This window comes from Enoplosus armatus, chromosome 3 (assembly GCF_043641665.1).
Source record: "Enoplosus armatus isolate fEnoArm2 chromosome 3, fEnoArm2.hap1, whole genome shotgun sequence".
NCBI lineage: Eukaryota > Metazoa > Chordata > Actinopteri > Centrarchiformes > Enoplosidae > Enoplosus > Enoplosus armatus.
In genome coordinates, this window is record NC_092182.1 from 24,262,493 (window position 1) to 24,276,425 (window position 13,933).

Sequence of the window (13,933 nt, forward strand, 5' to 3'; positions counted from 1 at the left end):
TTTTGTCAATAGAAAATTGATCAATAGCCTGCAAAGGTCACAGATAATGCAGCTGTTTACTTCAGCATCGGCTGCTACAGGGATTCAGATAGCGCTGAAACTGTGAGTCAGTTAATCAATTGGTCGACAGAAAATAAACCAAACAACAATGTTCATCATTGATTGAACATTTTTTGGGCTGTTGGTTGGACCAAACAGCTTGGCTTCTGGGAAATTGTGCTGGGTAAAGAGACATTCCTAAAAGAAAAATTTAAATTTAAACCTGACCCGTGCCTGAAGCTTTGCGCAACAAAACTCTGTTGGTTTTAGTTCAGGTAGAAGAAGTCCACAGAGGAGACATCAACGTGACACGCTGCCTGATCCGAGTCTTTAGTTGTTGTGTCTTGTTTAAACGACTTGACTCTGTGAGATAATAAAAAAAGTCCCACACAGTTCAGCCTGCGCCGAGAGACGGCGTTTGATTCTTTTGGTTCAGATCTGTTTGGTCCCGGCCCGGTTTAGCCCCATTTGGCCCGTACCTGGTTTAACTCTGCTTAGCTCTGCAGCAGACACAAGACTGTTGCCATCTGTTAGCAGTTAGCTCAGCGTAAAGCTAATACAGCCTCCACACACTGCATGTTGACCAAGCACATTCCATTGTTGTGTGTGTGTGTGTGTGTGTGTGTGTGTGTGTGTGTGTGTGTGTGTGTGTGTGTGTGTGTGTGTGTGTGTGTGTGTGTGTGCACCTGTGTAGTGTGTTTTGACAGCTGCCTCCTCCTCTATGGCAGTATATTGATGACAAAAGATTTGAGAGAGCACAAAACTAATTCTGAGCGCTACTCAGCCTGCAAGACAACATTTGAGAGCACGCAGTCTTTGATTCGTAAGAGCAGACTCAGATTTGAGCGTGCAGTCCCGATCATGCTCTCCCTTCGTTTCTGAGTCTGATCCGTCAGCTTTGTCCTTCTGTTTTGGCAGATCTCAAGTGAGATCACAAGACGTAGCTTGGAAACCATTCTTGACTAGCAAACTGCAACAGGTTGCACCCACATCGAATGATGACCATGTGATTATTTAGCACAACATGTTTACGTATTTTATTATTATTGTTTAGCCTACAATTTCGATTATTGTGGGCATGTGGCTCTGCACTGTAGATTGAACCATCGTGATTTAACACAAAGCTAACACTACATAATTTGCCGACAAATTGAATGTGATTTAGTGTCACTGCGTTTGGTTTTTAAGAGAACACCAAATACCAGCAGAAGCGGGGGGGGGGGGGGGTCTAACAGGATGACCCTTCACTTCCAGGTCAAACTGAACAGGTGACGCTCTGCTCTCTGAGTTCGCGATCAGAGGATTCTGACGACTGACGAAAGTGAGCACGAGCAGCTTTGATCATTAGGAGTGTCAGAATCTAATGTAGGTACACAATTCCTCTTGCATGCTAAAATCTTCTCTTATCCTCACAGTTGTGTCCTCTCTCACGCACAAATGTAATTCTGCTCTTACAAATCCATGCCTGTGGGTGCTCGGATGTTGACTTGCAGACTGAGTAGCGCTCAAATTTTTTTTGGGCTCTCTCTAATCTTTTGTCAACATGTAAAAACACTTAATTTTTTCTCCCTTTCAGTCCCTCATAACACTCGCTGGGGACTTTGTGTTTATGTGTGTGTGTCAGAACCGGTTTGGTGGGTCTGTGTGTGGGTTTTGTAGTTGGTTGTCACAGTATGTTCTCACAGTCTTGCTCAAAGGCATCTCAGTGGTTCTGCACACCTGGTGTGGGAGTTTCTCGGTGTGGGAACCTGCTAGAATCCATTTCAGTGTCTGCTGACTTTCACTGTAGTTTATCAGTGTGATAAATAAGATGTGGATGAGGCAGGTGGAGAAAGGATGACAAACTCATGCTCCTACCTTGATCTTAATGTTTGAACGTCATTAAACAGAAACTCATTCGTTAGTCAGATGCTCAGTTCTGACAGCGAAGTTTCAGAAGAAACAACACAATTTTGCAAAGTTACGTCTTTGGTGTGAAGAAGCAACAGAAACAGGATTTTAATATGATACCTGCTTGGTTTTGTACAAATATCTGGCACGTAAATTTGGACTTGATCTGGAAATTTGGAAAATAAAGTCTTTCAATGGCTGACACAACAGTGGGCAGTGACATTTACGTTATGCTTTATCGTATTTATCATTAAGCCATTGATTGCTTGATACAGATTGACACCTGATCGATCAGTGTCCCTGAATAGACCTTGTGAGGCGTCATTCTGTCTCTCTGCTTTTCACTGGCTGATTGCAGTTCTTTCTCCTGGCTGTGTGTTTGCGTGTTTGGTTACACCCGATTTAGTTTACATCAAATTAAATCACACGTGGCTTTGTTCTATTATATTTCAGTAAACCGGGACAAAGGCTCTGCACTGATCTGATACCTCTGGTCGCTTTCTGCTCCCATGCCTCCCTCCTCTCCTCGTCCCTGTGTTGCAATTTTTGGGTTTCTTCTTCAAAAGGCCTCCTTTTTTTCTTCCTTTTTACACAAACGGTTTTCAGACTAATGTTTTCAAAATAAAATGCACAATTCGACAACGTAGATTTACCATATTTTTGGCTTATGCTTCTCTAGAGCATTGACTGTAAATGTCCTGACTGACTCAAAACCAGAGAGCCAGCGTCTGTAGATGACTGCAGACGTCAGTGATGATGAGATCAGTATCGGAGCTAAAACTTGGTCTAAATCTTGTCACAATCAGCTGATTTTGAAAGCAGGTTCCTCTTGTCTCTTCTCTGGTGATTCCACATGACTGGTTTCCCCGGCAACCAGGGAACAGTTGACGTCTGTGGCATCATGGGGCTTTCAAAGGACACACACACACACATATACACACAGATCACAAGACGACCTACTGAGTGCTGACGAGTTGTAATGGAGGTTTCCTACGGTCATCTCTGTGTGTGTGTGTTTTGGATTGCTGAGGTGAGGAGACAGTTTGCTCGGGTGACTGGTCAACCGGTCAGTTAATCAATAGCAGGATCAATATGAGGACTGAGTTGGGGGGCGTTATTGACTGGAGTTGTTGTCATGGCAACCAGTCTAGTTCTGATACAGGATGGGAGCGACATCATAGTTGAGTGCTACCTGCACACAAATCCCGCTTCACATGTCTTGAAATTGAACTCGAGTTTCAGTCCAGACTGAATGTTTGAATGCGACCATCGGGGAGTTCAGGGAGTAGATTCAGAGGAAAAGAAAACGCAGCAAACTAGTCTTTGTGGAACAACCTGGAACCAGTGAAATCGACAGGAATTAATACGCGCACACACACACACACACACACACACACACACACACTCTTACTGACTTTTCTGAAAGGGCCACATTATGAGCTGTGAGGAGGAGAGCGAAGCTGGAAAATCTGGGTTTAGTAGGAGGCTGAACAGTTCTCTGTCTGTCTCTCTGGCGTTGTGTCTTTGGAAAAAGGAGGGAAATTATAAATGACTGGAGCAGGTTTATATTTTCCTCTCCTCCTTTTTCCACCCTGAGGAGTTTATGCCTGATTTATTCGAATCATTCACATTTCACATCATTAGCACGTCTTAAACATAATTAGCATAGTCTTCTTTACACACAAGAATAAGTGTGGAAACAACACAGAACAAAGCCAATAATAGAAATGAGTGATAAGTAAAGAAATGTGAAATTTTCAATTTTCAAAATCTGGTGGAAAGTTTTCTGAGGAGAGCGGAGGCTGTTGTGGCAGCATATTAAATGTACCCTGTGGAGTTTTTGACCTCTAGTAGCACTATGAGGCAGTGTTATGGTGAGTGGGTATCGGTTTTTGTTTATATTTTGTGCACAAGGTTGTGGAAGCCCGTACACAGCTGTGGCTGCACGATCACGCAGGTGACGTGATTGACATTCCTGCCGATGGTTTCACATTATTGTACTGAGCTGAACAGCTGGCGTAATGCACCCAGAAAAGCAGTGTTTCACCAGTAAACTACAGGGAAGAAGAAGGCTGCAAGTTGGCAAACATGGATGGAAACAATGCAGGTTTTGCAAATGTTTTATGAGGAAGGAAATGCACTCAACACGTAGTTCGGGATGCAGACACTAAATGTTTGCATAATGTTTGTGCTTGTTTGTTTAATGCCAATGGTTTATGAATGAGATATTAACCAAAACACATGTGGGTGTAATGTTCAGGCGTCCACATACTTTTGACCATGCAGTGTATTTGCAGGAAACTCTACACATAAAAAACAGTGTGCTTGATTGAATGCCACACTTCTCTCTGGTTTTGTGCTGATAAACTCAAACAGTTTTTCAGAATCGTGAATCAACAGCACATTAAAACCAGAACAAAACAAAATGTGAGAGAAACTCAATCCCACATTGATTCTGTCTGATCTTGTTAGGTTACATTTTTCTCTGAAGTCATCTCCAGTCGACTCTGTGCTCCATTAGACATGTCTGAACACAAACGCAACAAACGCCTACAGTGTTTAGCACCTGGTTATAACACACGCACACACTCTGGCTCTGTCACACATGTTGTAATTCACAGCTTGCTAATTAATGTTTACAACATGGAGTTACAGTGAAAGCTCACATTGTAGTAATGAAGAACGTGACCACCAAATAATCTGAAAAAAATGATTATAGCAGTTGGGTTTTTTGTATTGAAGTTGCAGTTTTAGTGATGGTGATACCAAAACAACACTCTTTTCAATACTTCAGTTTGTGAGGAATAAGAATATGAATCAGTTAATATACACATTTCAGTCAAGGTTTATTACCCAGCCTTACTGGAGGTTTCCTTTAAACCTGCATTACTTGATATTTGGCCGCTTGGGGTCTGCAAACAGTTGCTTATTTACACATCCAGCAGACAAACGTCATCAACCGTTGGAGTCATGTTTGTATCGACCTGCTGAATGTAAGGCAATATTCAGTCCCTTTTTAGCTCTGGTTTGGTCTTCACCAACTTGTGAATAAAATATCTGGCTCTTTAGCTTGTTCCACGTCCTTCACCAGCTCGTCTCTGACGTTATGAGTCTGCTGTTTGGTGCCGGGCAGGTAGTGTACTGTGGCTTTACCAGAGCTTGCACGCTGCCTGCTGCTGCTGGAAAACACTGAGACGGAACCAGACTGTGAATGTGGCGCAAAACAATCCAACCTTAAAGCCTAGAAAGATTTCACTATAAACTGAAATAATGCGAAATAATGAAATAAACGCGGACTGGCTTTTAAACCAGACAGGTTGTAACGCACTCCAAACATCGCATGACAGACTTTTGAAACATCTACTTTAGCTGCATTAAGATAATGTCTGTATGTCTACTGCGGTTCAGCTGTTCTAGACTTAAATGTTCTCTGAGCACAGGGAGGGAAAGGCAAATAAAGCCAACACACCTCGCCACACCTTAACATTTAACCCACGCCTCATACCTGTGTGTGTGTGTGTGTGTGTGTGTGTGTGTGTGTATGTGTGTGTGTGTGTGTGTGTGTGTGTGTGTGTGTGTGTGTGTGTGTGTGTGTGTACCTGCCCTCTGCCACGTTTCTGCTCATGTTCGTGTGTATTTGTGGCTGATAATTAGTGTTTTGTTTCGGAGCAGTCATGGCAGAACAGAGGAGGGAAGGAAGGAGGAGGGGAGGACCGAGAGGAGGAGAGGGAAGGAGGGAGGGAGAGAGAGAGAGGCAGAAGGACAGATGGAGGACAATGAGGGGAAGATGGATGAGAAACAGGAATGAGAGGATGTATAGAGGCTGACGGAGGCTAGATGAGTTTCTGTGGGAACAAATGAATGGAGAGAAAAAGGAGGAGAGCTGCTGCTTAAACACCTTCAGGAGGAGGGAGGGGTGGAGGGAGTGAGTGCTTCAAACGAGTGTCAAGTGTGTACAGTCAGCGCCGGTCCAGGTTTCACTCTGACTTCACTTCCTGTTAATGCTCGAACGGTTGGATGAACACACACACACACACCTGGTCTTTCACTGGAATTGTTTTTTTTATTTTACGTAACTCAGCAGTGACTCAGTATTACAGCCTGTGTGTGTGTGTGTGTGTGTGTGTGTGTGTGTGTGTGTGTGTGTGTGTGTGTGTGTGTGTGTGTGTGTGTGTGTGTGTGTGTGTGACGGCCTGTTTCCTCTCTGTGCAGCTCTCAGATTTTGATATTCAAATGACGTGAAATGAGTCAGCGTGAACTCGCACACTTCAGACTCTTCAGTGTAAATCTGCTGTGTCATAGCTGAGTGATGTGGATACAATCAAATGTCACTGTGTGAAAATCAAAATGACAGATCCAGCTAACGATTACGATCATTATTGATCAATCTGCTGATTATTTCCTTGATTAATCTTTTAGTCTTTAAATATCAAACAAATGCTCATCACAGTTTCACGGAGTCCGTGACCTTCAGTCCAGAGCTATTCAGGCTACACTGATATGAAACGGAGAAAATCCAGCATGAATGGCATTTTTGCTTGAAACATGACGTGTGTGTGTGTGTGTGTGTGTGTGTGTGTGTGTGTGTGTGTGTGTGTGTGTGTGTGTGTGTGTGTGTGTGTGTGTGTGTGTGTGTGTGTGTGTGTGTGTGTGTGAGGTCAGTTTAACAGGAAGTGTAGTTTCCACATATAGACTTGGTGCCACAAAGAAACCATTATCGTGTGTGAAGATGACAGAGGAGCCACTGTGATAGTGATGCGGCTCTTTTCCTTCTCTCCCTCTGTGTCAACATTTATTTTTCTTTCCAAATGTTGCACAAACCTGAGTAAATGTTGTAAAAGTTTTTTTTTTATTTCCAGCAGCTTTGTATGGCTCTTCTTTTGTTACATGAGTTAATGTTTAACAACACGTCCATAGTTCCTGTAAAACATTTTATTGCTGCGTCTGGGCAACCAAATTTATCGAAGTACTGACTCTGTGACTGTCTTACAGACCCAAATTTACTCAGATCACACTTTTCAATAAATGTCTTGAAAGTGACAAAAGCTACAACGACCAGTGACAGTCTAACCAGGAGTACAACCAATCAATCAGCCAGCCATGTGTGTGTGATAGAGAGCTGGTCAGCATCATTCTGTCTGATTATGTGCAGAGATGCTGTGATGTGTTTGGTTGAAGAATCAGTGGAATATGTGGAGCCCGTTTTAAAGAAGACCCGCCACACTGCCGTAAAGAAGAGCTGCCATTATGCCGGCTTTGTTTTTTATACAAAGAACCAAACAACGCCTCGTCCTCTGCTTGGAGGGTGAGGAGCTCTCAGACCTCATTGTCTCCCCGATTCAGACATTTTCGGTTGCTGTAGGTTAGCTAATATCTTCTTCTTCTTTGAGTTAGCCGCTAAACTGCTGCTAGCTGCTTTTTAAATCCCCCGGTGGGGGGGTCGCCCACATCTAAACGGCATACTTCTGTCCCGTCTTGCCGGCTCTCCAGCCGATTCAGCTCTGTTACCTCACAGCACGACAGTGTTCATAAGTTTTATACAGATGACGGAATAACAGCGTAACATTCCCATCTTGAACATGCTGTTTAAAAGGGGCTATTGTTTCAGCTAAGGGGCTATTAGACGGTGTATCTTATTATGTTGTAATATTGTATGTGTGTGTGTGTGTGTGAAACCTAAACCTAATATTGTTCCATCCAATTAACCAAGGCTGATTGTGAAAGACGAGGTTTCTTTCTTACATAATTCATTAACAAAATGAGACACACGCACACACATCATTTCAACACACATTACAACACCCATAAGATCTTAATCAGATTGATTTTCCTTAATGCTTCTTTCTGAAGCAATGATAGCGCACACACCCACCCACACATACACACACACACACACACACACACACACACACACACACACACACACACACACACTCTGCTCTGCTACAGTTTCCTGCTTCCTCCTGTTACAGCAACAAGCACGAAATATATCCCTTAGTGAAGCGATATTCTTTTACTTCAGTTATTTTGTGCATGCAATATGCATAACATGCTTAGTCAATGTATGTATTTACAGTCTCAGACCAATTTTAAATAGACTATTATAAAAATAATAATAAAATCTGAGAGAGGAACATGTGCTAAAACCTATTATCTTACCATTTTATTTTGTAGTATCAATGCTCCAAACTGAACTTTCTTTTGAAACGTTATCATCTGATTGTTGTTGTTTTGTTTTCCAGGTGCCACCAAAGACATCGGATCAGCGCTAACTAGGATGTGTATGAGACACCGCAGCATCGAGTCCAAACTCAAACTGTTCACCACGTAAGGCGCACACACACACACACACACATACACACACACACACACACACACACACACACACACACACACACACACACACACACAGTAGCATTGCATGTGTTATTTACCAGGGAGGGAGGACAGGTGAAGGTGTGAATGATGGTGGGATGACACCTTTTATCTGACAGTGTGGGAACTAGACACTAATTACTCTCAACTGACATATGCTCATACGCATGACAGCCAGAAAGTAAGTAAGTATGTGTGTGTGTGTGTGTGTGTGTGTGTGTGTGTATGAGAGAGAGACACAGCAGGAGCTGCTTGTTGTCCTGATTTCAGCCGTCATCACTGTCACTGCTGTAACATCACAGGCGTTTCTCTGTCATTACTGTCTGCTGTCATTAGAGAAACTGTCAGTCTGATGATTCACACACACACACACACACACACACACACACACTCAACGTATAGCTCTCAGGTCAAATAATGTTGGGCCATTCAAGGATAATGAAGATTTTGTTACAGCCTGGTCTTTAGTTTTCACAGTTTTTCAACATTTATCTCATCAGCTTCACCAGCTGGTGAAAATAGTGGAGCGTTTAGCACCTAAAGAGTCAGATATTTCCCTCAGGAGTTGGCAGAGACCAAAAACAGAGCTGAAAGAGTGAATATTGGACTTACATTCACCAGGTGGACACAAACACAAATCCAAATGAATGATAATGTTGCTCTATGACTGTTGGATATGTAGAGGAGCAACTGCTGGCTAACAAGTTCACCATATCAATTTAAAAGGTGATAATATGTCAGTGTTGTGTTCAAACGTGTTTCTGCTGCCCCCAAGTGGACAAAAACAATCAGATATTACAGGTTCAAGTGTGTGATGGCACAAAGTTTAAGAAGTCTCTAGTTCAACCCAATTATCTACATCACTGCTCTGCAGAGTCGTCCCTCTACTCCCTGTTTGAACTTTGACCTCCTGTACACTTGCTGTAGCTACACGCACACAGACTATTATAACTATTCACTTTCTAATAATTGATTTAGATGTTAAACATGGACATATGGACTACTGGTGTTGGCTCTGTTTCCATGTTTCCACATATCAGCAATGAGACTTGTGTGTAAAAGCATCACATGTTACCATTGCTGATGGTCAAAACTACAAAAACAAGACCCAGGTTTAAAGATGAACTCTTTTTGGGAGAAGCAGCCCTGATTAGTCAATCGACAGTAAATGAATGGGCAACAATTTGGGTAATCGATTAATTGTTGAAATCATCATGATATCAGGCAGAAATATCAAATGTTCTCTTGTTTCAGCTTCTCAAATGTGAGGATTTGTTGCTTTTCTCTATTTTTGTATTATTGTACATTTTAATTTTAATATGTTATCTTTTTGGTCAGTTAGTCGGACAAAACAAGACATTTGAAGCTTGGACTCATTGTGAGGGGCAGTTTTCACTATTTTCTGACATTTATAGATTGGGCTGGACGATAAACCAAATAATTGATCAGTTATTTGGAAAAATAATCAACAAATAACTGATAATATTAGTTGCAGCACTACATAAAGAGAGGTACCTAGTTTAAATCCCAGACTCACTGGAAAAGTGATGAAGTCATTTTTTAAATAGAAGTAATTCAAGAAAACGGGATTAAACACAATGATTAAGACGTGAATGTTTTTCTCTCAGAGCTCTCTCAGAAAGTCTCATCACTCCACTGGAGTTGAAGATGGAGGAGTGGAAGAAAGTGGCCAGTCAGCTGGACAAAGACCACGCTAAAGGTATGCTAACATGCTAACACAGGCACACACAAACGCAGACCTGCACAGACACACACTCTGCCTCACTGTCGGCTTGTTCTGGTTGTTTAGAGTATAAGAAGGCCCGAGCCGACATCAAGAAGAAATCGTCAGACACCATCAAACTGCAGAAGAAGGTGAAGAAAGGTAAGAAGAACTGCTCCTTCAACACCATCCTCTCACATCCAGCAGGTTTTCAGCAGCACTGAAATGAACACCGCAACAATGAAAGTGTCTGTCAAGTTTTATTATCACACAGTCGGCAGCAAAAAGGAGGTAAAGGACAGCTCTAGTGTTTTTACATTAGTAGCAAAGCTGCCGATGGCAGAGCTTGTTTACTTCAGAAGAAGAAGCCACCTGCTGATTATTCAAACCATCTTCCACAGAGTGAGATAATCCTCCACAGTAAACATGAGGAGTCTGTTTGATCCTGCCCTCATTGTGCTGAGCTAAGTGTTTTCAGATCTCTGCTGCGTTATGTTATGCTCTGCCTCCTGTCAGTCACCTGACACCCCGAGGGAAGAAATAATCCCCTCGGAAACGTGTTTCTTTGCTAACACATCTGCCACATCCATGTTTTATTTAGTCTTGTTTTTAAGGCAGGAAAGCAGGTTTCTTTCATGTCTTTCTACTGGTTTTTAACATTTTTTAAGGATCCCTTTTAGCACATTGGAGATCAAAACCTAAGCCTACCCTGCCCATATCATTTGAAAAAAAGCGTAATTTTAGTGATCTTTTTTTTTTATCCGTTTAGTGGTAAATAGTCTTCGACATTTCAGCTCCAGTAGAGGATTTGTCAGATTCAAGGGTAGTATAACTTAGATAGAGCCATTTCACTTTTCACAAAAATGACAGGACTTTTTTTTAGATAAAGTGACGGGGCTTTCTTAAAGAGAATCAAACCTGGGCCAGCATACAGTAAAGCAGCGGCTCTGTAACTGTAACAAGATGGATGTGAGGGGTTAACAGATAACAGATAACAAGATGGGAAAGAACACAAGAAATTCTTTATTTTCCTGATGACAGAGATGCTTTAAATCAACACCCCAGCGCCCAGTCCCATGCGTTTGTCAGCACAGAGCAGCAGACAGACAGATAATTACTTGTTTATGACTTGAATAACAAACATTAGGACTTGAACTTGACTTGGGACTTGTTGGTCTTGATTTTGGACTTGTTGGTCTTGATTTTGGACTTGTTGGTCTTGATTTTGGACTTGTTGGTCTTGATTTTGGACTTGTTGGTCTTGATTTTGGACTTGTTTCTCTTGACTCTAGACTTTACAGCAAACACTTGAGACTAACTTGTGTCTGTCCCACCTCCTATTATTTGACATTTTCCAGGATGTTGTCATGTTCGTCTCAGCAGTATTTTTTATCTTATTAAAAGTGGGACACTCAACACTCAAACCATCAGGTTGTTTTGAATCTGAGAACTGAAATCTGGATTGCAGCCGCTGATTTCTGAGTATTTTTTTCATCCTTCATTTCTATGAATGGTTGCTAAATTCTGACCGTCTGAGCAGCTGCTGTGCTGCGAGGCCTGTAGTGGCTTTAAGCCTGTCGGTTGGAATGTTGCCATGGCAACCCAGACACGCTGCCAGGCGAGCACCTGGGCCACACCCTTCCCTGCTATCAAAGCGACACACCCTGTGGTTGCCATGGTTGCACCTGGCCTCGCCATATCCCATAATCAAAGAGACTGAAAGCTTGCCAGGAACGACTGCTGATGGCCTTATATGGTAGATTTAGAACGGAAACGCCCAAACACACACACACACACACACACACACACACACACCACAATCAAAATGAAACCTCGAGGCCTTTATACAAATGTTCTCTCTGTCCTCCCTCTCCACAAATCCAATACGCAAATGCACAGACACAGAAATAGTCCACTCACACACACACACACACACACACACACACACACACACACACACACACACACACACACACACAGTGGTGCAGACCCGCCCATGGTAAACAGAGTCTGATGTGGGTTTAACATCTCTGAACATGTTTTCTGCTACGTGCCATGATTTTTCTTTCCTTCTTTCCGTCTCTGTCTTCCGTCTCAGTTCAGTCAACCACCAGAACAGTTTAAAGCAGTAAAGAATGTGGTTTATTACAACTTGGGTCTTATTTTCATAGGTGCTTCCTATCGTGGTAACGCTGTACTCGATAAATTGACTGATCTGCGGCATCCATCCTCACCTTCTGCTTTAACCGTATGTGTAAAAAGATGTCGAGAAACAAAAGCAGTCAGACAATCTGACAGGATGGAAACAATCCAACAGTTTATCCAGTTGATCTAAACCACTTTATTTGGAGGTCAACCTGAAAGTGAGCGCACCTGAAATGTCGGTAATAAGGAAAACTGTGTGCACACAACTAGTGTAAGTACGGTAGGTCAAAGTTGAAGCAGGAAGTGAGTCTGTAAACTGTGATGGATGTTTGAAACAGACTTTTGGGGTAATTATTTTACAGTTCCGCCTTGTTTTTCCTTCTGATAACCAGATCTCGGCTTTAGAAAATATAACTGAAGTTGTAATAAACCAAGATCATCTGGTTATTCTCCGTACGAGGACTGCAAAGCTCAGAGAGACGGCAAGTAAACAAGCAAGCAAAAAGAAATTCAAACACAGAGACACAGCTTCACATGTCACCACGTAATGACACAGCACACACACGCCCATAAGAACACATCTTTTCCTGCACAGTGGACCAAAGCTGTTTCTGTACACTCACCAATCAAGGCTTCACATTATAATTATCCCTGCTGTACAGTTGGTGTGTGTGTGTGTGTGTGTGTGTGTGTGTGTGTGTGTGTGTGTGTGTGTGTGTGTGTGTGTGTGTGTGTGTGTGTGTGTGTGTGTGTGTGTGTGTGTGTGTGTGTGTAGACACCATATAATAAGCAAGGACAGACAGAAGGACTTAGCTTCTGTCGCTGTTGCTGGTTAAAGAAAGTGTCTCTGTTTGTTGTTGACTGTTTGTCGTCTTGTGGATTCATTTATCTTTTTGTCCCGCGGTCTTTAACCCCCCCCCCCCCGTCTTTCATTTCTCAGTTCGCTTCGGTTCATCCTCCTTTTGTTGGACTGTTGCAGAAACATATGTAGTATAATGGAGTAAGTGTGAATGAAAAGAAACACTTCATAACAGTAAACATCTGCTCCATCAGTAATCATTCCATATGATTCTGTGTGTGTGTCTGTGTGTGTGTGTGTGTGTGTGTGTGTGTGTGTGTGTGTGCGCTCTGTCATTATGTGGTGTGTAACCACTTCAGATAGGGAATCTCCAACTGCTCAGAGTGAGAGAGGCAGATGATGGGAGGAGAGTCGAGGGAGTAGAAACACAGACATAAAGGTAATCATAAAATAATCTAGTTTAAATTAATGAGAGGAAGCATTTGATTTGTTCAGATCAACTTAACACTTGTAGCATTAACCCCAGTGTAAACAAACGCCGCCCCGTGGACACTGAGACGACAGGACTGAAAGCACATACGCTGCCCCAGTTCTAACAGTCATTTTCTCATTTTTGTACGTACAGTAAGTTTACATGTTGTGCAGAATGTAAGCTGCAGAATCAGAAATACTTTATTGGTCCCCGGGGGAAATTAGACTTCAGACCATGTTCAGGCTTGTTTGTTTTCAAATGTGATTCTATTAAAAAGCAACTCAACACCCTGTGTTAGCTTGAACGCACCCTGTTCACATTTGCATTTCAAACCCAGACTCCAGCGTCCCTTTATCTTTCCCCGTCACTGTCTGAGTGTTTCAGCCATTAATGACTTCAGTGTACATGTGGTGGTCATTATGAAGTCATACAACCACAGCTATATGCAAGCTTTTATTTTAATATTTATGACGGCTACGTAACAACATGT

At 42.4% G+C, this 13,933-nt stretch overlaps 1 protein-coding gene across 1 annotated transcript in view; it reads left to right on the plus strand.

The window, feature by feature from the left end:
• The window catches only part of mtss1 (MTSS I-BAR domain containing 1), a 53,402-nt gene that overhangs the window by 22,584 nt on the left and 16,885 nt on the right, over positions 1-13,933 (plus strand). The window contains exons 4-6 of the mRNA XM_070902278.1: positions 8,172-8,256; positions 9,933-10,024; positions 10,115-10,189. Coding sequence (XP_070758379.1) covers positions 8,172-8,256; positions 9,933-10,024; positions 10,115-10,189 — 252 coding nt within the window. The remainder of the gene's footprint in view (positions 1-8,171; positions 8,257-9,932; positions 10,025-10,114; positions 10,190-13,933) is intronic.